The following is a 19,845-nucleotide window of genomic DNA, read 5'->3' on the forward strand; positions in this document are numbered from 1 at the left end:
GGTATTTAAATAAGCTGTCAGTATGGGCAAAAGTTAATGGGTGTCAGTTTAATGTGGAGAAATGTAAAATTATGCATTTTGGAATATAGATTACAAGTTGTGTACCACATGAATGAAACAGATATTGCCAAGTTTGCCCATAAGATTACTTAACTGTTGAAGAACACATTTACAATTAGAGATAAGGAAGGTATTCCTCTTTATAAAGGCCTCGATATGCCCACATTTGGATTATCGTGCTCGAGTCTGGTCCCCAGGGTTTCTTGGGGATGAGGAAACATTGGAGAAGATTCAGAGGTGAGTGACCAAGATGGTGAATGGTCTGTGGAATGTTCCCTATGAGGTAAGATTGAAGATATATGGGTTGCAGAATTGGTTGATAGCAGAAAAAGAGAGGATATGATAAAAACACTTAAGTTGCGTAAAGGATTTTATAGGATAGATGTAGTGGAAATGTTTCAGCACTTGGGTAAAGGGACAAGAACAAGACGCCATCCCTGGGAAGTTGGATAAAGGTGTGGTAGTAGTGGTGTGAGGACTAGATTTTGTGCTTGGAGACTTGTGAATGAATGGAATGGGTTGCCAGGGTCAGTTGTGAGTGCTTTGACTGTTGATGGGTACAAGGAGAGGTATGACAGTTTTGTGTGGATAGATTGGGTCTCCTGCGATGAGTTTTTGGACTCCCTGGAAGTGCCCTTATAATAATAATAATAATAATAATAATATATATAGAATTTCTTTATTTTCTATTTTCGTTTCACCTTGATGATCTCTGATTCCTTTTATAGTACTCTCTCCTCCATTTCTAATCTTTTTCAATATCCTCCGCAATATTTTGGCACTTTCTGATATTTATTTTCTGTGTTCTTGCCAAATTTTTTCCATGACTTTTGCAGTTTTACACAGTGTTTGATTTTCTTGCATTTCCCTCTAAGAGCAGAAGATTACTTGTCAAAAACTTTCGATATGCTTTCTTCTTTTCCTTGACTGCCTCTTTAACTTCCTGAGTTCATCCACCACGGAGTTCTGATTTTTCTATCCTTGCTGACAACCTCACCATATAAATTAAAGATGCCATGATATTATATGCTTGGTTTCATCCTTTATCCAAGTGTAAACAAACAAAGTTTGCACATGAAGTAATTTAACGACTAGATTTATTATTATTATTCGTGACACCTCCAAGGAGTCCGAAGACTCATCGTAGGAGGACACTTATTGTACGACTCTCTGTCTCCACTACTGCACGGAACCTCTACTACCAATCATCTACATCAGTGCCATCTACTGCCCACCACCACCACAGCTAGTATTTTTTGTCTGTAAATTGCATGTGTTCTGAAGGGCCGATTTGTTTGTATGCGGGATGAAAGTCCCAAGTTTCAGGGAGAAAAACCCTTGCTACCTCCGTATGAGATCGGCTAACTTGCCTTTGATTGAAAAAGTCCATATAAAGATTCCTCCCATCATGACGAGACTCTGAGCTTAAGCCTTTTCCAATTGAAGGGCACAATGTACCGGCGTTCTTCCAATTGCACTATGGTGGTGTTTCTTCTGTATAGGCTAATGACTTCACACCAGTTGCCTTAGTATCCCATAATGCAACACACACATATCCTTATGGACATGTATAATGTATATGTATAATGCTATGCATTATGTGAAGGGCCACTACCCAGAACAGTTTTGACCTTTATAGAGATCTCATCAGTGGGAGCCACACCAAGAAGTGATACCAAGGTTGAAGTAATGCAGAATTCTTGGTTTAATCCTTTATTCAGATTTAAGAACACAATGTTTGCCTATGAAGTCACTACATGTCTTTCAAATGCATTCACCACATGCCTCTCTTTCTGAATCAGTCAATGTTTTGGAAGTTTAGGGTGTTGGATGTTTATTTTGCACTTGGTTAGACTATAATAAATTTAGTTTAATCCTTTATCCAAGTGTAAGCAAACAAAGTTTGCACCTGAAAATATCTTCAGGACTAGGTAAGGTGGTGCAACTCGTAGCAAAGGTGGATCAAGTTCTCATCACTCCTTGTCTCAGTATCTCCCATAATGCAAAGCACCTCCTTGCGGACATGTATACTGCTATGCATTAAGGGAAAGGGTCACTACCCAGACGGGTTTCGACCTTTATTGAGGTCTCATCAGTGGGAGGCAGACCCAAACGTGGAGATACTAAGGCAGAAGCAATAGGAGAGGTCATATTTACCTATACAAGTTGCCAACAGGTGTACCACCTTATTATTGAATTACTCTGGATTTAGAGAAAGATGTTAGAAGTTTATTTTGCACTTGGTTAGACTATAATAAATTTAGTTTAATCTTTTTTCCAAGTGTAAGCAAACAAAGTTTGCACCTGAATTACACTTGGATAAAGAATTAAACTAAATTTATTACGGTCAATGTTTTCTTAAGAGTTTTACAGTAAATCTCCAAGGTTTGATTCTTGTTTTCAAACACTTTTATTTTTTTTCTTGAATAATGTTTGTATATTTTAGTTTGCATTTCACCTTTAAAAGCCACTCAGCTTTGATTCATTTTAAAACTTTCTTACATGCTTTTTTTTTCAGTGAAATTCAATTTTATCTTGAATTTCAGAACTAAATGGCAATCATGTCCTCTTTCAAGTCCTCTGTATACTCTTGGCCTGAACCAGTGGGAAAACATATAACATAGCCATCCAGTGGGATGATAATTATATAGATTTTCAACCAGTAAAATCAAATTATAAGAAGGAATACATTAGGTTTATTTGGCTATATTAATACATATAAATGAAGTATATATGCAGCAGATCTAGTCTATTTCATTTATTTGTATTAATATAGCTCAATAAACCCAGTGTGGTCCTTCTTATAATAGTCAATGAGAATTTTCTTATTTGTTGCATATTTTCTCCATGTGAATTTGTCATCATCATCATCAAATTCCTGATACATACCCTCAAGGGGTGTATAGGATATGACGGTACTACATGAAAAACTTGCATCACTACTAACTTCCTATGTACAATTTTCCTCCAAATCAATCTGCCAAGACTCCAACATTATCAGATTTTATATTTCTGTCTTCTAAGGCACTTTTTACTGTATCAATCGACCTATATCTTGCTCTTCCTCTGGGTCTTTTTCCTGCCATCCTGACAGAGAACACTTGTTTTGCTAATCTTTCCTCTCCCATTCTGTTTAAGTGACCATACCACCAACATTAGCTCTGCTAACACATTCCTGGATGCTAGCAATGTCAAGTTCTTTCTTAATATCCTTGTTTTTAATATGATATTGTCATTCATGCCATCTGTTCATGCTCCTTATCTTTCTCAGGACTCTCAGATCCATAAGTTAAAATTGGCTTGAACACTGTTTTGTATATAACTAATTTAGTGTTTTGACTGATTTCTCTCTTATTCCATATAAATTTATTCAGTTGACTTCCTATCATACTGGATTTGTTGATTCTGTTGTCTTTTTCCATATTTAATTTACTATCGTCACTAAAAATCGTGCCTAAGTAGCTGAAATGTTTTACTTGTTCTGTAGGTTCTCCATTCACAATGCAGTTGATATTCTCAGTGCTTCTGCCTATTTTCATTGTCTTTGACTTGTTATTGCTGACCTTCATACCATATCTATTACAACAGTTATTCAATTTAGTCAGCGAATCTTGCAGACTTGTAACGGATTTATTTAGAAGTCTAAATAAATATCATCCACATAAAGCAAAGAGCTGACATTAACATCTCCAATTTTGATATCAGGATTATTGGCACTTTCCTTCATAATGTGATCCATATAGATAATGAATAATGGAGGGGGATAATGTACATCCTTGTCTCACACCAGATTTAACATTAAACCATCTTCCTGTACTTCCTTCAATTCTAACTGCTGACTTACAACTCAAATAGAGACTAAGTGTTGCTTGATATAATGCCCCATTAATACCATATAACTGTAGCGTTTGGAATAGCTTCTCTCTTGGCACCTTGTCATATGCCTTTACCAGATCTACAAAACTTAAATACAGATCTTTGTTATATTCCCATGATTTCTCAACTGTTTGTCCTAAAGTGAAAATCTGATCCTGACAGTTCTATTCCAGTTTCAACATGTGAATTTGTGCACATGAATACGCACATTAATTGGTGCGAATTTTTATTTTGAAAGATAGTGTTAGTAATAACTAGTCTGTGTCCTGAACAGAAATCTATCAGGGACTTACCATTCTTATTAGCTTTTTCTTTTTTCTCAATATTTTCCCAGAATATGTCTGTATGTCTGGTAATCATTTCCTACTCTCCTGTTTTTAGTTCTCCAACAAGGACCAACTTTTCCTTTTTAATTTTGTCATTTGCTTTCTCTAATGCCTCAAAAAATTCCTCCACTTCTTTCTTAGTAGAAGAATATTCTGTGGGAGACCTTAGGCACAAATAAGTCTCATTGTCCTGTTTTCCATTGTTATATTTTCCACATCACTCTGCTTGATATTGACTGCTGTTCATGACGATTATCCTCGCATTTGGTATTGAATACTTTAGCTAATCCTTCTTTTCTTTGATTGTTATTGTCTGAATATAACACCTTATATTTGTTACTTAGAAAGAACTCATCTGTTTTTGTTTTCTTTGTTTCGGTAACTTCTGTTATATTGATCTTGTATACATTTCTTCTGCTAGTTTCATTTCTTTTTCATTGATGCTTCTTATGCTGACATTGAGTTGTTCTGGGATTTATTCCAGTTGTTGATGTGTGCTGTTTGTTCTGGTTCCCTGGCAAGAACAACAGGAGGCTTGTTAAAATGGCGACATCCCAGCCAGTATGAAAATTTTGTCATGTTGTACCACCATTTTGCATTCTGGTTTAAGCCAATAAAAATAAAATTTGGTGGGTTAAATCCAAAGTGCTAGCCCATCCTTATTCATTTAGTACCTAGGTAGATACCTAACAGAGTGTACCATGATTAGGTGAAGATTGGTCATGATCAGTAGCCCTAGTTGGTTCTCTGCATTCCTTAAATGGCTACATGGTCTGTTCCCAATTATCAATTATCTAGCTTTGATCCTCCTTTAAAATTTCTTGGTTTTAATGAATATAAGAATTTTCCATTCTATGTTTAGGTACACCTGACTCCAAGCTTGCCTTATTGACATCTTTGAATTTTGTGATCCATGTTTAACTTGCACTACTGTTCGCCCATGGAATAAATTTGCTATTAATATATACATATATATATATATATATATATATATATATATATATATATATATATATATATATATATAGTTATGCATCTCCAAGATCATAGCTTTTATTTAATAAAAAATATATTTTAAGCAGATTGTGATGTAATGCTGTTTGTGTTTCCATAATAACATTGTCCTACCTATCAAGATCTGAACACTTGAGTTACTAATATGAGTTATAAATTCTGCTTAAATATTTTTAATTTGTATGTTTTTATTTGTTTTTAAAAGAAATGTGTATTATTTTAATGTAGATATGTCCTGAAGCTTTGTTTTGTCCTGAAGCTTGATTTAAATAGTAGTCAAAAATAGCCATGCTAATTGGGCGATGGAGTCCTCCCCCCCCCCCCCCCCGACTCACCAACCAAATGCTAAATTAGAATTAATGTAAAATTTTAATTTATATTAAAAGAGTAATTAAAAAGACATACCTGGTTGTTATTAATTTTATGGCTATTTAGCCTATTTTTTTGTTTAGGAATGTCCCTTTTTATAATGTCATTGGCGTTTTACTCAATTTTAGGGCATTATTAAACTTTGACATAGATAGATATATGAAGAATATCAGAGGGAAAATTCTGACATATCTTTGTAGGATATTGCTGGTTGTCTTCTTATTCTAGCAGCATCTGGTGATATACATTCATCTACTGAATAAGAAGACAACCAGCAACATCCTACAAAGGTATGTCCAAATTTTCCCTCTTATGTTCTTCATATATCTATCTATATAAAACTTCAATATAAAATTGAGTAAAAAGCCAATGATTATAAAAAGGAGCACTCCTAAAAAAAAAAAAAAAAAAAAAAAAAAAAAAAAAAAAAAAAAAGGCTAAATAGCCATAAAATTAATATTTACTTCGAGGAATAACATGAAAATTTTCCGAGAAATAATACCTATAATATCTGGTTGTGTATTTTTAGAAGTTAGGGATGATAACATATTTGGAGCCAAACTTGACTGAGCCAAAATGCACAATAAGAGAAAGGTTTTGAGAATGAAGTTTAATTATGTCAACTTAAATATGTTTATTCAGTAGCCAAAAATGAAATATGAATAAAACTAATAAACAAAGGAGATGCTGAATCAAATGGACTATAGATTTTGAAAGATTAAGAATTAAAAATTGTAAAACTAACAGATTTTGAAAATTAAAAGAACAAAAACTAGTAAAGTATTTACAGGACCAGCAACTTGACATTGTACTAAATGTCATGTTGCTGGTCCTGTATCTAATGATTGCATCTCATGGTTGCATCTCATGATGATTTCCATGAAATGATTAGTAACTTTAAGCAGAACACAAACAAGGCATCTGCTCCTGATGGTATCCTACCTATTATGTTAAAAAGAATGTGTCCCAGAACTAACAGCTATCCTGTATCACCCCTTCAATCTATCCTATTTAATACCCTACAACATGGAAACAGACCCACATCCAGCCTCTCCCAAAGAAAGGTGATAAAAGTTAACCAGCAAACTACCATCCAATTGCTTTCACCTCTATTCTCTTTAAAATCACAGAGAAGTTTCTGTCCTTTGGAACAATCTATCTATTCCACTCTGCTTTCCACAAAGATTACAATCCTGAGCTGTTCAAAACAAAATGTGAACAGTTCCTCATTTCTTGCATTTGTCTTTTCCACACACAGCACTAATGCGCTATAGGTCTCGTGGCCTCTCATGTGTTGATCATGTATACACTGATGCACACATTTGTTTATATATATATATATATATATATATATATGCATGTAAACACAAGAAAGATATTTAATTAACCAAATATTTCGGTCTGGAAATAGCAGACCATCCCCAGTGGTATTACAAGAACAGTTTTAAAAAATACAAGCTAGAATACTAACACTAGATCGTTAAAAATAGAACATGGCGCGTTATGTTATATCACTAAGTATGAAACAGAATATTTTGAAGTAGAGACATGATTGAAAAAAAAAAAAAATTAATGAGTAATCTTGATTAGACTTTCCCAGATTTTTGATATAGATATACAGTCATTACGATTCACGTTGGGACGATGGAGCAAGGCCTCCACGCTTTCCTTGAACAAACGTTCAGACCTATAATGGGATCTATGTAAGAGGTGAGTCCTGGACCAAAAGATGCTGTGGTCAGTTTCAATCCCGTGTTGAGCCAATCCAGACTTTTCAGGTTTGTTGTGAAGAATGGAGGATTGATGTTCTTGGATTCTTTTTTCAAGAGAACGTCCAGTCTGCCCAAAATAGGAGAGATCACAGTTGCAACGAATTTGATAAACTCCAGGAAGAGATACAGTTGAGCGTTTGTCTTTAGGAGAAGGAAAATGAGAAGACAATTTGTTAATAGGTGAATTATGTGTTGCTTTTTTGCACAAGACACTGCTTCACTACTGCTAACTCTATACAAGGCCCAAATCCACCCAGCCATGGAATATTGCTCCATGTTTGGGGTGGTGCACCAAAATCCTGCCTAAGATTGCTCAGTTCTATCCAGAAGAGGGCATTCTGGCTAATTAATAATCCTTCTCTGACATACCACTTCAATCCCTCTCTAACAGACATTCAGTTTCTGCTTTGTGCCTTTTATATAGCTGATTCATTTTCAGCTATTGAATGTAGATGATTTAAGTTCATGTAATTAAACTTCATTCTCAATACCTTTCTCTTATCATGCATTTTGCCTCAATCAAGTTTGACTCCAAATATGTTGTCATCCCTTCATTCTAAAATTAAAGGTATGTCTTTTTAATTGCTCTTTTAATATAAATGAAATTTTCTTCTTCTTTACTGTTCAAAATAAATACTTGTCTGTTTTCAAAGACCATTCTGCATCTTTTTGTTGATCTTCCTTTATTTCTCTTTCCCTTTGATATCCAGTTCTTTATTTTCTCTGCCCATCTATTATCCTGCATTTTTTCTATATAATTTTTATATTCTTCTTTCCATTTTTGGATGCAATGATTTATTGCCTATATTTTACAGTTTTCTCTGATTTTGAGTTCCTGATTTTTTTTTAATATTTTCAATTTTTCTTAATGTTTTCATCTCAATAGGGCCATTGATTTGTCTGATTTTTGTAGTTGCTTCATGTATTTCTGTTTCATGTGTTAATTATAATATTATAATAAAATTTTATAAAATTATATTATTAATTTTATAAAATTTTATATTAGTTCTAATTTAGCCTTTGGGTGGTGGTGGTGGGTAGCTTTTTCACTTAATATGCTTTGCTATTTTGGAATATGTATTATTTATTTATTTTCTTATTGCATATTAAGTTATATTTTTGCTTTCTTTTAATTTAGATTCTTCTTCAGGAACATGAGAATGATGATCCAGCCTTATCAATTACTGGAAAACCAGTTTTATTTTGGTCAGAATCTCCCAAGGTTGGTATACTGCATTATAACATTGTTGATTACATGTGTTGATTTAACATTTAAAAAAAACTTGCCTTTCTGTTTAAGAAGCATATGTTGTTGTTATGTGCCATCCAGTTGTTTCCAACTCTTGGTGAGCTTGTTAACAAAGGCTCTCTACCTCACTCATTCTCGTTTTTTCTTTCAGCAGTTGTCAGTTCAAGTTGATAAGTTCCTTTATTTTGTCCATCCAACTTTTTCACGATCTTCTCCAACATAATTGTTTTTTCCAGTTATTCATCTGCATGCATAATATACCCAAAGTACATTAACTTCTGTTTAGTGATCATTGCCTCCAAGGATCATTCTGTCTTTATATTCTGTAAAACCTTATTAGTCATTCTTATGGTCCATTGGATTCTTAATAGTCTCATCGACATCTATAATTCAAATGAATCTATTCATTTTCTTCTTAGTGGTCCAGCTTTGACATGCATGTCTTTCATAATTTTTGTCGGATTTAACATAACTGTTTTCCTTATGCTATCCTTCTTTTAATTTCATTTCATATTGATGATCATTTCTTCTTATGAACCCCAGTAAGTCATAGTTTTGAACCATCTCTGTTAAATTCATACAAATTGCTGGAAGTCATCACTTTTGTTTTGCAGATGTTTAAATTAACCCTTTTTTGCTTTCTCTCTTAACTAACAGATCTTCCTTAGCTTCCATTATTAGGATTGTATCATCTACACATCTAAAATTATTTATTTTTCTACCTCCAGTCTTAATTGTTGATGGGTTTTTGTCTAAGTCAGCCATTTTCATAATATATTCACTAAATATTAAAAAGACAGGGTGACAATATCAGCTTTTTTTTTTACTGAAGCTCTGTGGTTATCATATAGTTCTGTAATCAAGAGAATTAAATGCTCAGTTATTCCCATTGCTTTTGTCACATTCCACAGTCTGTTATGATCCACGCAATCAAAGCTTTCTTATAATGAATAAAACAGATGAATACTTCCTTTTGAAATTCTCTTGTTCTTTCCCTAATCTATTTCATGTTTACTACCTGGTCGCTAGTTCCTAAAACTGCTTACCTGCCTGGTTCTTCTGGCATTTCTCTGATTTGAAAGTAATCCAAAAAAATTTTATTTTTTGGATTACTTTCAGCATAACATAGCATATAAAACTTGAATGTATTGTGATTTTTGTGGGTCTTTCTTAAATCAGCTCAGCTTGATAACAGTATATTGCAGATAACTGAACATTTTAGTTTATATGAATGCTGTTAACTTTACTTCTAAAAAAGTATAGAATTCGTATACTTCTGAAATCTGAGGACATGAAATCATTATCAGGAACCTCCAGGGAGGCCAAACATCACCCATACCAGCTGTCATACCTTATCTTAAACTCATTCACACCAGCTGCACTAACCACCTCAGCAGACAAACTGTTCCACTCAGTGATTGTTCTATAAGAGATAAATCTAGCTCTCACCATTTTCTTAACTGCACACAAGCTCAACTTTCATGGACCCCCCCATGTGCTCTCCTCACCTTCCATGTAATGGAAAATTTCATCAACCGATATCGTATAACACTCATTCAGAAATTTATAGACTTCTATCATATTATTCGCCCTCTTTTTTTTTTTTTTTCTTTTTTTTTCAGACTATGATTGAAGTATGAGGAGACTTTGATGGGCAAAAGGATTTGTACTCTCAAGATGGATTTCACTTTAATAGTTTTGGTGTTGGAGTAGGTTGGAGAAATTGGCATTCATGGAAAGAGTGAATGTGAATAATGACGGAGACGAAATATTGGAAGTATTAAAATTAGTTTTAATCCTTTCTCATGCTGTTAATATTCCATTAAACCTCTGATATGAATTCTTCACAGCACTTAAGCCTCAACACACAAATTCTGTGGTATGTTTGGAGTGCGTGGTCAGAAAGGCTGGTTTTTTCCAAAATGGAGGTATTTTATGTGTCGTTTGTGTTCATCCTTCCTAATTGGGATGGTTTGTGCTGTTTCCCCTATATGGTATGTTACATGTGCATTGTATTTAGTAAACCCCTGGCTGGGCTAGGTGTGGCAGAGGATCCTTGGAAGAACTGAGTAGGTGTCTTAATTTTGTCGGGGATTTAAAGGCGGTTTTGATGTTGTATTTGTGTAGTGTTCTGTCTATTTTTTCGGAAATGCCTCTAACATATGGTATGGCAATAGCATTCTTGAAGTCTTTTTTGTTATTAGTGGTATCTCTGTGGAGGATCTTGTGAATTTTTTATACTGTATCCATTTTTTATAAAGGTATGTTTGATGGTCTCATATTCATGGTTAAGAGCTTGTTCATTTGAACAAATAGTTTGAGCTCTGTGTTTAAGGGTGCTTATGACCCCTAGTTTTTGTATTGGGTGGTGATAAGAAGTTTTTGTGTATGTACTGGCCTGTGTGTGTAGGTTTGCGGTAGACTGAGAAGGAGAGACAGCCTGAAGGAAGACGTGTGACGAGTGTTTCTAGGAATGGAAGAGAGTTGTTTTTTCTATTTCAGTGGTGAATTGGATGCATTTGTGTTGTTTGTTCAGGTGGCTAAGGAATGTATTTAGTGCTTCATGGCCATGGGGCCAAATGGCGAAAATATTGTCGATGTATCTGAGCCAAATTTTGGGCTTTAGGCACGGCGACTGTAGAGCTCGTTGCTCAAAGTCTTCCAAAAAAAAAAGTTCGCTATTGGGGGGGAAAGTGGTGAGCCCATGGCTGTACCCTCTTTTTGAAGGTAAAAATTATTTTGCCACACAAAATATCTGGAGCGGAGTATGTGGGCAAAGAGGGCCGTGATGTCGTGTGGAAATATGTTCTGTAAGATCAAGATAGTATCACTGATTGGGACATTGGTGAAAAGGGAAGTTATGTCAAAGCTGACTAATAGATCTTGGTCGTCGAGTGTAATGTTTTAATTTTGTTTATGAAATGTCGTGTATTTTTTATGTAAAAATTAGTGGCCACACCAATTCCTTGAGTGTGGCCACTAATTTTTTGGCTAAGTGGTAATTCGGGCTGTCGATTCCTTTCACAATTGGACGTAATGGAGTGCCTGTTTTGTGCACTTTTGGCAGGCCATAAATTCTGGGTGCACGGGCATACTGAGGTATTAATTTTTTTAATTGTTTCTTTGGGCCACATGTGGGCGGATTTGATTAATTCACTTGTTTTCTTTTTTGTTACGTTTTGTGGGGTTGTAATTTACCATTTGGTAGGTGTTGTGGTCCGATACCAAATGGTTAATTTTTTCTATGTAGGTTGTCCGATTTAAAACAACAGTGGCATTCCCTTTATCTGCTTTTGTGATAATAACGTCATGGTTATTTTTTAGGGATTTGAGAGCCAGTTTTTCCCACTTTGTTTAGGTTGCTGCTTAATTTTTTGGTTGAATTTAGTAAACAGGCAGTTTACTAAATTGTCAGCTAAATTGGCGGGAAGGGATCTTAAATCTCTCTCGATATGATAAATTATATCAAGTTTATTTACTGACCTCTGCGCCATGGCATAATTTAAACCTTTCTCCAACAGTGAGAGTTCACCTTTGGTGAGATTGTAATCCCATTGGTTGATAACCAGTCAGTGATCTGATGGTGGTTTGTTGCTCCTAACTGCGTTTGTGGGTGATTGGCTGCTCCTTTCGTTATGGTGTCGTAATTGTCTTGTGCTTTCCTGTAGTTTTAATGCTTGAAACTTTGTTATTAATTGTTCTTTGTTTTTGAGTAATAGGTGTTTAGGCCGAGTCATCCGTGATCTTGTCCAAAATATCCCAAATTTCTGGATTAACGTAACTAGATAGCTCAAATTTAAGTTGTAACACTTTGGCTTGGGTAGATGCTAAGTTTTTTTTTGTGCCTCATGGATCTGTTCCCTTAACAACGCTTTTTCTAGCCTGGCATAGATATAGAGCGCTTTAGCGGATGTAAATTTCTTCTTTAGTTTAATGCAGTTGGGTATTAAGTTGCTGTCTCTACATCGTTTTAAAAAGGCTAGTCAATTAATTAACATAGAACTACGTATCTTTAGCTTACCGTAGAGGCTGCACTGCTTGTGGGTCACATCTCCATGGATTATGATGACTCTTTTTTTTAAGGTTACATGGTGATCAGCATTCATATTTCTGAATTTAGGGACACAAAACACACGCGTTTTAAAGATTATTTTACTGATTATTAATAAAATAATAACTTGACGTTTCGACTCCTGTATTGAGTCATCATCAGAAGGATACATGTGTATAGGACTTTAGCAGAGTTTATTGTAGTTTTTATTTATAATTTTTTTTTATCACTAGAGGTCAGGCTAAGATAAAGATTAGTTAACAATGTAGATTTAATTTACCTGAATAGAGTGCAACAGCATGTAGCTTGGTTCCTATACACATGTATCCTTTGGATGATGACCTCAATACAGGGGTGGGGTCGAAATGTCAAGTTATTTTATTAATAATCAGTAAAATAATCTTTTCAACATGTGTGTTTTGTGTCCCTAAATTCAGAAATATGAATAATTTAGCCCTGTTATATAAAGTTTTAATAATCCCTTACTGTTGTGTGGGGGGAGTGAGTTTGTGAATATAATCTACTGGTGTGTATGTCTGTGTAGGGTTCTGTAAACAGAGAATGCCAGGGATTCATCAGGAAGGGATGATGTTATTTTCTTTTTCTAATGTGAACTGGAATTCCCATTTCACATGCTTTTAACATATCTAAACAATCAACATTAGAGAGTAGTCTTCATAGTTTGAGTATGGAGAACTTATAGTATAGATACAAGTGAGATTTTGTTGCTCACTTTGTACAATGTCCCATTAATATCATACAGTTTGCAACGTTTTGAACAGATTTTCTTATAATACTTTGATTTGCCTTTTCCAGATCAACAGAAAACTCAAAAAAGATCCTTGTTATATTTCCATGTTTTCTCAACTGTTTCTCTTAAAGTGAAAATTTGATTCTGACAATTCCTGTTTGGCCTGAACCCAGCTTGGTCTTCCCTACATTTCTTTTCCACAACTTTTCTTAAATTCCTCAAGTATGCTTGCATACTTGAACCTTACTCTTACCTAGAACACTAAGTAGAAAAATTCCTCCAATTCTTTTCTTCTTCCTTCCAGGCTTATAGGCTAAGTGGTCTGTTCCGGACTCAATTCCATCTTTTTAAGGGTCTTCCTCTGCATCAAGTACCTTTTGGGGTGGTAATTTAGAATTTGTTTAGGTATTCTGCTTCTATTCATTCTCAGTATATGTTCTTTCCATTTTTCTCTATAGCAAATAACTGTTTCATTTAGGGAGGTTGTAATTCCAAGTTTTTTTCTGATTTTGCTGCTTTTCATTTTGTCCATTATTGTGACTACTTCAGTTCTATTTCATTTCAGATGATTAAATTCTTCTTTCATCTGCTTTTTTTATTGTCCATATCTCACTGCCATAAAATAAGGTTGGTTTAGCTACTGTATTGTAGATTCTTATTTGTGTGTGTTTTTGTACATAATTGGGTTTAAAAATTTTATTTATAATGCCTGTTACTTTTAAAAAGTTTCTTATCTTTGGTTCTATATCAGCTTCATTTTCATATAATATTGTGCGACCTAAATATTTGAATGTGTTTACTTGCTCTATTATTTTGTTGTTTATTACTATTTTGCTTCTTATTGGATTAGCACCTTTGAAGGCCATGACTTTTGTTTTGTCTGTTGATATTTCCATGCCATATGTTTTTATCAGATTATTTAGACTGCATAATGATTTTTGTAGTTCATCTTCATTGTTTCCAAGGATTATTTGGTCATCAGCAAAAAATAAGAGTAGCTAATCTGTTATTACGGTTTATCTTGAATCCTCCTTTATTAGTTATCTTCCATTCTTTTATGATTTTATGTATGTATATATTAAATAAAACCGGTGAGAGAGGGCAACCCTGACATACTCCTCTATTTATTGGTTTCCAGCTTGATGTTGAATTATTGTACTTCACAGATATTTTATTATGTTGATATATATTATATAAGGCTCTAAAGAATATTTCATATTCTTCTAGGATTTCCCATAGTTTTTCTCTGATAATTTTATCAAATGCTTTGGTGTAATCTATAAAAGCTATGTGTGTTTCTATGTTCATTTCTCTGTTTTTCAATTAATAATTTTAAAGTAAATGCAGAGTCTATGCAAGACCTGCCTTTTCTGAATCCATTTTGTTCTTCTATTAATTTTGGGTCTACTATACGTTTAAGTTTATATGCTAAGATTTTTGCATATACTTTATAACAGGTACTAAGTAAGCTGATTCCATGATAATTGTTACAATCAGATTTGTGTCCTTTTTTGGTAGATGGGATAACTATTGCTTTGGTCCAATCTTGTGGGCATTTTCCTTCTTTCCAGATCATATAAAAGTTAAGTAACCTGAGTGAGAATTCAAGTCCTGCATATTTGATAAGTTCCAAGTTTATGTTGTTTTCTCCTGGAGCCTTTCCTGTTTTGCTTTAGGTTGATGCTTCTGTTAATTCTTCTAGAGTGATGTTTTCCAAGTTATCTGAGATATTTACAAAGGGTAGTTTTCTGTTTTGAATGTTTTCATCATACCATAGATCTTGGTAGTAATTTTGCCATGTTTCTATTTTAATGGTATTAATATCTGCTTTTTCTCTAATTTCATTGCTTAGATCTCTGAGGATTTTATATGCATTAGGTCGTTTGAGCGTACAGTCTCTCGCTCTCTCTGATTTTGTTACAAAATTGTTCCTTCTGTTTCTGTTTATTCTCCTGCATGCTGCTTTTGCTATTGCTTTTTTTTTCTGCTGTATTCGATTTTTCATTCTATTGTTTTTAAATTGAGCCAGTTTTTATATGCTTTTTTTCTTTTCTTCAATGATGCATTTAATTTCATCATCCCAGTCTCTAAGACCACTTTTCTTTGTTCCTAAACTTTCTTTTGCAGCTTTTGTCATTATGATTTTTAGGTTTGACCATTCTTCTTCTATGTTCTGATTTTGTTTTATACTTGTCATCCAGTTCTTTATTCCTTTTTAGTACAAGTCTTTAATACTATTGTGGTCCAAAAGTCTAACTTTGAAGGATTCAAAATTTCTATTTTCCTTTTGCTTTTTTGTTGTTTACCATCTCGGTTCCCATTTTATTTTTCCAATTATAAGGTAATGATCTGATTCTATTTCAGATCCTCTGTATATTCTTGTATCTATTATCATTTCTGACATTTTGATATTGCTGATTATATAAAGAATAATGCTTCTTGTGTCTCTTGCTTCCCAGGTGTATCTGTGGTTTCTTTATGTTTGAACAAGGTGTTCATTATTTTAAGGTTATTGCTTATAGTAAAATTTCTTAATCTATTTCCATTTCTATTACAGTTAAGTTCTCTGATAGGTCCTATGTTTGGTTTATATGGTTTATTGCCAATTCTTGCGTTGAGATCTCCTATTACCAAAATGTGATCCTTAGGATTGGTCTTATTTAATATGTTCTGCAGTTGAGTGTAGAAGTTTTCTGAGTCCTTCTCTTTTCCTTCTTCAGGTGCATAGGTTCCAATTACTGTCATATAGCCTCTGTCTATTTTAATTCTCATTTCTATTATTCTATCGCTCCAAAAGTTGTAAGGGATTATATTGTTTCGAAGAGATTTATGTAGAAAGATCATTACACCAGATTTAGTTCTCCTTTTACCCTACTGTATATATAGATGTAATTTTCAGTTTCCTCTGTTCCTCTCTGCTTATTTTAGATTCTGTAATTGCTGCTATTTTTACATTTCTTTCTTCTAGTGCTTGGTCCACTTCTATGATTTTGTGGTGGATACTTCTCACATTCCAGGTGGCTATATTCCAATAGGTGTATTTCTGCTTTTTTTTTTTTTTTTTTTTTTTTTTTTTTTTTTTTTTTTTAGAAAATTATGTACTATCTTCATGAGTCTTTTTAGTGGGTTAAAATTTTGACTGAGAGGGTTACTGGCCATCTGCAGTCTAGCTTGGTGATGGGGCTGTCATCTTGAGGCCTTCAAGCTTGCTTAAAGTGGTGGGAGGGAATTTTAAAGAGAAGACATAGAGATAGAGTAGAGATAGGAATAGAATGACCCATAGCCCTCGATTACTCTAATAGCATTAGGGTCATGAGCAGAGGCGTAGCTAGGGAGGGGTGGAGGGGAGGTCCACCCCGGGCAGCACGTTGAACCTTTTTGAACTTTTGCAGTTAATTCTAAAATACAGTCTTGAGAACTCATTTCCAAATATTGTAATACTACTGTGAATTTTCTTCACAATTACTGTAGGTGTTGCTAGTTGTGAGAGGAGTTTTTCTAACTAAAATAGATTAAGAATGACCTACATTATTATGAAATAGACTTTGCCAATATCATCGATTTTGCTAACAGAAGAGCAAGAAAAATAACATTTTAGAATGTTGAAATTAAAGTTTTACTTCAAAAATAAATAGTGTTTTAATTTATTTCCCTGTATGTCGTTTTGACTTTTTGTAGTATATGAGATTATGAAGATAAATTGAGAATTTGTGGACTGCAGACAGATGCTAGCAAACAGTAGAAAGAGGAGTGTTGTGATTGAGACTTACAAACTTCTGAAAAGTTCATACAGAATATAATTAGATGGAATTTTCCATTTTATGGAGGGTGAGAACTGAGTGCACATCCATGTAGTTGAGAATGAATGCAATCACGAAAGGGGAATAGAGCTGGATTTTTCTCTCAGAGTGGTATATGATTGGAATGGATTGCCTGTGGAGGTGATGAGTGCAGGTAGTATGAATGAATTGAAGAAAATGTATGACACTGGTCGTGAGTTATGAGAGTTGGGCGAGGAATGCCATATAGGAAAGATTAGAGAGCAAGGGACCTGCCTCAAAGAAGAGGCAAGAGAGAGAATAGACCCAGCTAGGGGACCATGGGAAAGCCACTTCCCTTGCTATCAAGATGATAGTCCCCTCTTGGTCCATGAGTCCTTATTCAACATATTCGGACCACCCACCATATCTGGTGGGCTCCCCTCTCCGTCACCCAGGGGACACACTCCCTAGAAGTCTTCCTCTAAATCTCACATTTTTTTATTTCCCTTATTATACTCTGAGAGCTCTACTCTAATCATCCAGACTTCTGACAAGGCATTCTAAACTTTGCAGTGCACTGTAAAATGTTTATTTCTCCATATTTGAGCATTTCTGCTGAGATATTATAAGAAATCATTTTGTGCCTTTATTACAAAGGCTTGGTACATCACTTGAACTATTGTAATGTGCAGATCTAGCCTCCTAGTTTCCATGGTGATCTGATACAATGGAGAGAGAGAGAGAGTGTGTGCAAAGGAGAGTGTGAAAATTATATTAGTTCTATAGAATGAGATTATGAAGATAAATTGAGAATTTGTGGACTGCAGACAGATGCTAGCAAACAGTAGAAAGAGGAGTGTTGTGATTGAGACTTACAAACTTCTGAAAAGTTCATACAGAATATAATTAGATGGAATTTTCCATTTTATGGAGGGTGAGAACTGAGTGCACATCCATGTAGTTGAGAATGAATGCAATCACGAAAGGGGAATAGAGCTGGATTTTTCTCTCAGAGTGGTATATGATTGGAATGGATTGCCTTTGGAGGTGATGAGTGCAGGTAGTATGAATGAATTGAAGAAAATGTATGACAGCTGGTGCAGGTGATATGTGGCCTCCCTCAACGAGTCCCTGACTTCCTGTAGTTTCTTAATAATAATAATGTTATATATTCTGGCTTGCCTTTTCACATTTCCAGGGTTTTGATGAATTTTTCTACCACTTTCTTCAGTTTTCATTTTACCTTAATCATATCTGATTCTGTTAAAGATACTCCAAGTATGTTAAAGTATTTCCATTCTAAGCTTCTTCAATATCCTGCAGAACATTTTGCCATGCTCTCTTCCTAATATTTGTCTTCTACAAGTATATTCTTATCAAAGTCTGACTTTTATTTAGCTTTCCAGGACTTATTTAGCTACTTTGCTATATTGCATAGCTTTCATACCTTTTCCTCTCCCTGTATTCTCTCAGAGCTCACACTGATTTGCTTATAGGAACTTTTGATATGCTTTCTTCTTTTTCATAACTACATTTATAACTTCCTGAGTCTACCATAGAGTTTTGATTTATTTATTTTTTTCCTTTTTCTCCTTTTGTTTTGCAGACAACTTCACCACATGCCTCATGGCACAAATCAGTCAATATTTTCTTGAGTCTACCACTGAATCTACAAAGTTTGAGCCTTGTTTCAAACTCTTTCATTTCTTTTCTTGAATGATATTTGCATATTTGAGTCTGCAGTTTACCTCCAGAAAGCTGTTCAACTTTAATTCCTTTTAAAGCTTTTGCACATAGCTTTCCTTTCACTGTGATTCTCATTTTTATTCTGCTCAGAATTAAATGGTGATAATTTCCTATCACAAATCCCGTCATATGTTCTCTTGTATCCTGACCAGCATGAAGATGTCACCATTCACAGTAACATGGTCAGTCATATTGTTCTTATATCTTTGTGGTCTGTTCATGCAAATTTATGCATTCACGTTGGAACGTGGTGTTAGTCATGATTGGTCCATGACCTGAACAGAAATCCAGCAAGTACTTACCATCATTAACTCTGTCCCAATTGCTACTCTTTTCCTGAACTATCCTGGAAGTAAAACAAAACAGTGATATTTTATGAAACTACTTGTAGTCAAAGCACATGAAAGATCTGCTTCAAATCAGCATATCTACCAACAGTTTTCCTTGTATCTGACAGCATTCAACATGAGAGACAGTAATAGTAAGTATCCATCAAGTAAATGGAAATGCGTACAAATTCTGATGACATAAAAAAGTTCTTTTGAAAATACCAAAAAAGATTATCAGTGCTAATTTCTAAATGTTCTCGAGGCCCACCAGTTCATTAGTGACTACTAATATGCATTTATTCCCAATATACAGTGAATTCACCAGCCGTAACCAATAATTTTCTACCTTTGGACACATGCCATGGAATGGCCATCTAGCCATACTTGATGTTTCCTTCTAACAAAGCTACCCTCATATGGGCTGCCTTGTGCCTTTTGCAATGGGATCACTGATTTCTTCTCTGGCAACTCATTACACATGCACACCAAACTGCATCTCTAACCTGTTCAACCTACAAACAGGGGTTACATCCTTTTCCCT

At 34.5% G+C, this 19,845-nt stretch overlaps 1 protein-coding gene across 2 annotated transcripts in view; it reads left to right on the forward strand.

The window, feature by feature from the left end:
• LOC150102025 (lysine-specific demethylase 2A-like) overlaps positions 1 to 19,845 on the forward strand; it is a 478,446-nt gene that overhangs the window by 408,728 nt on the left and 49,873 nt on the right. For both annotated transcript variants that reach the window (XM_090400997.1, XM_090400998.1), the window contains exon 12: positions 8,556 to 8,639. In XM_090400997.1, the coding sequence (XP_090257123.1) occupies positions 8,556 to 8,639 (84 nt within the window). The remainder of the gene's footprint in view (positions 1 to 8,555; positions 8,640 to 19,845) is intronic.

This window comes from Typopeltis vanoorti, chromosome 11 (assembly GCF_054136105.1).
Source record: "Typopeltis vanoorti isolate ZY-2024b chromosome 11, IOZ_Tvanoo_1.0, whole genome shotgun sequence".
Classification (NCBI taxonomy): Eukaryota; Metazoa; Arthropoda; class Arachnida; order Uropygi; family Thelyphonidae; genus Typopeltis; species Typopeltis vanoorti.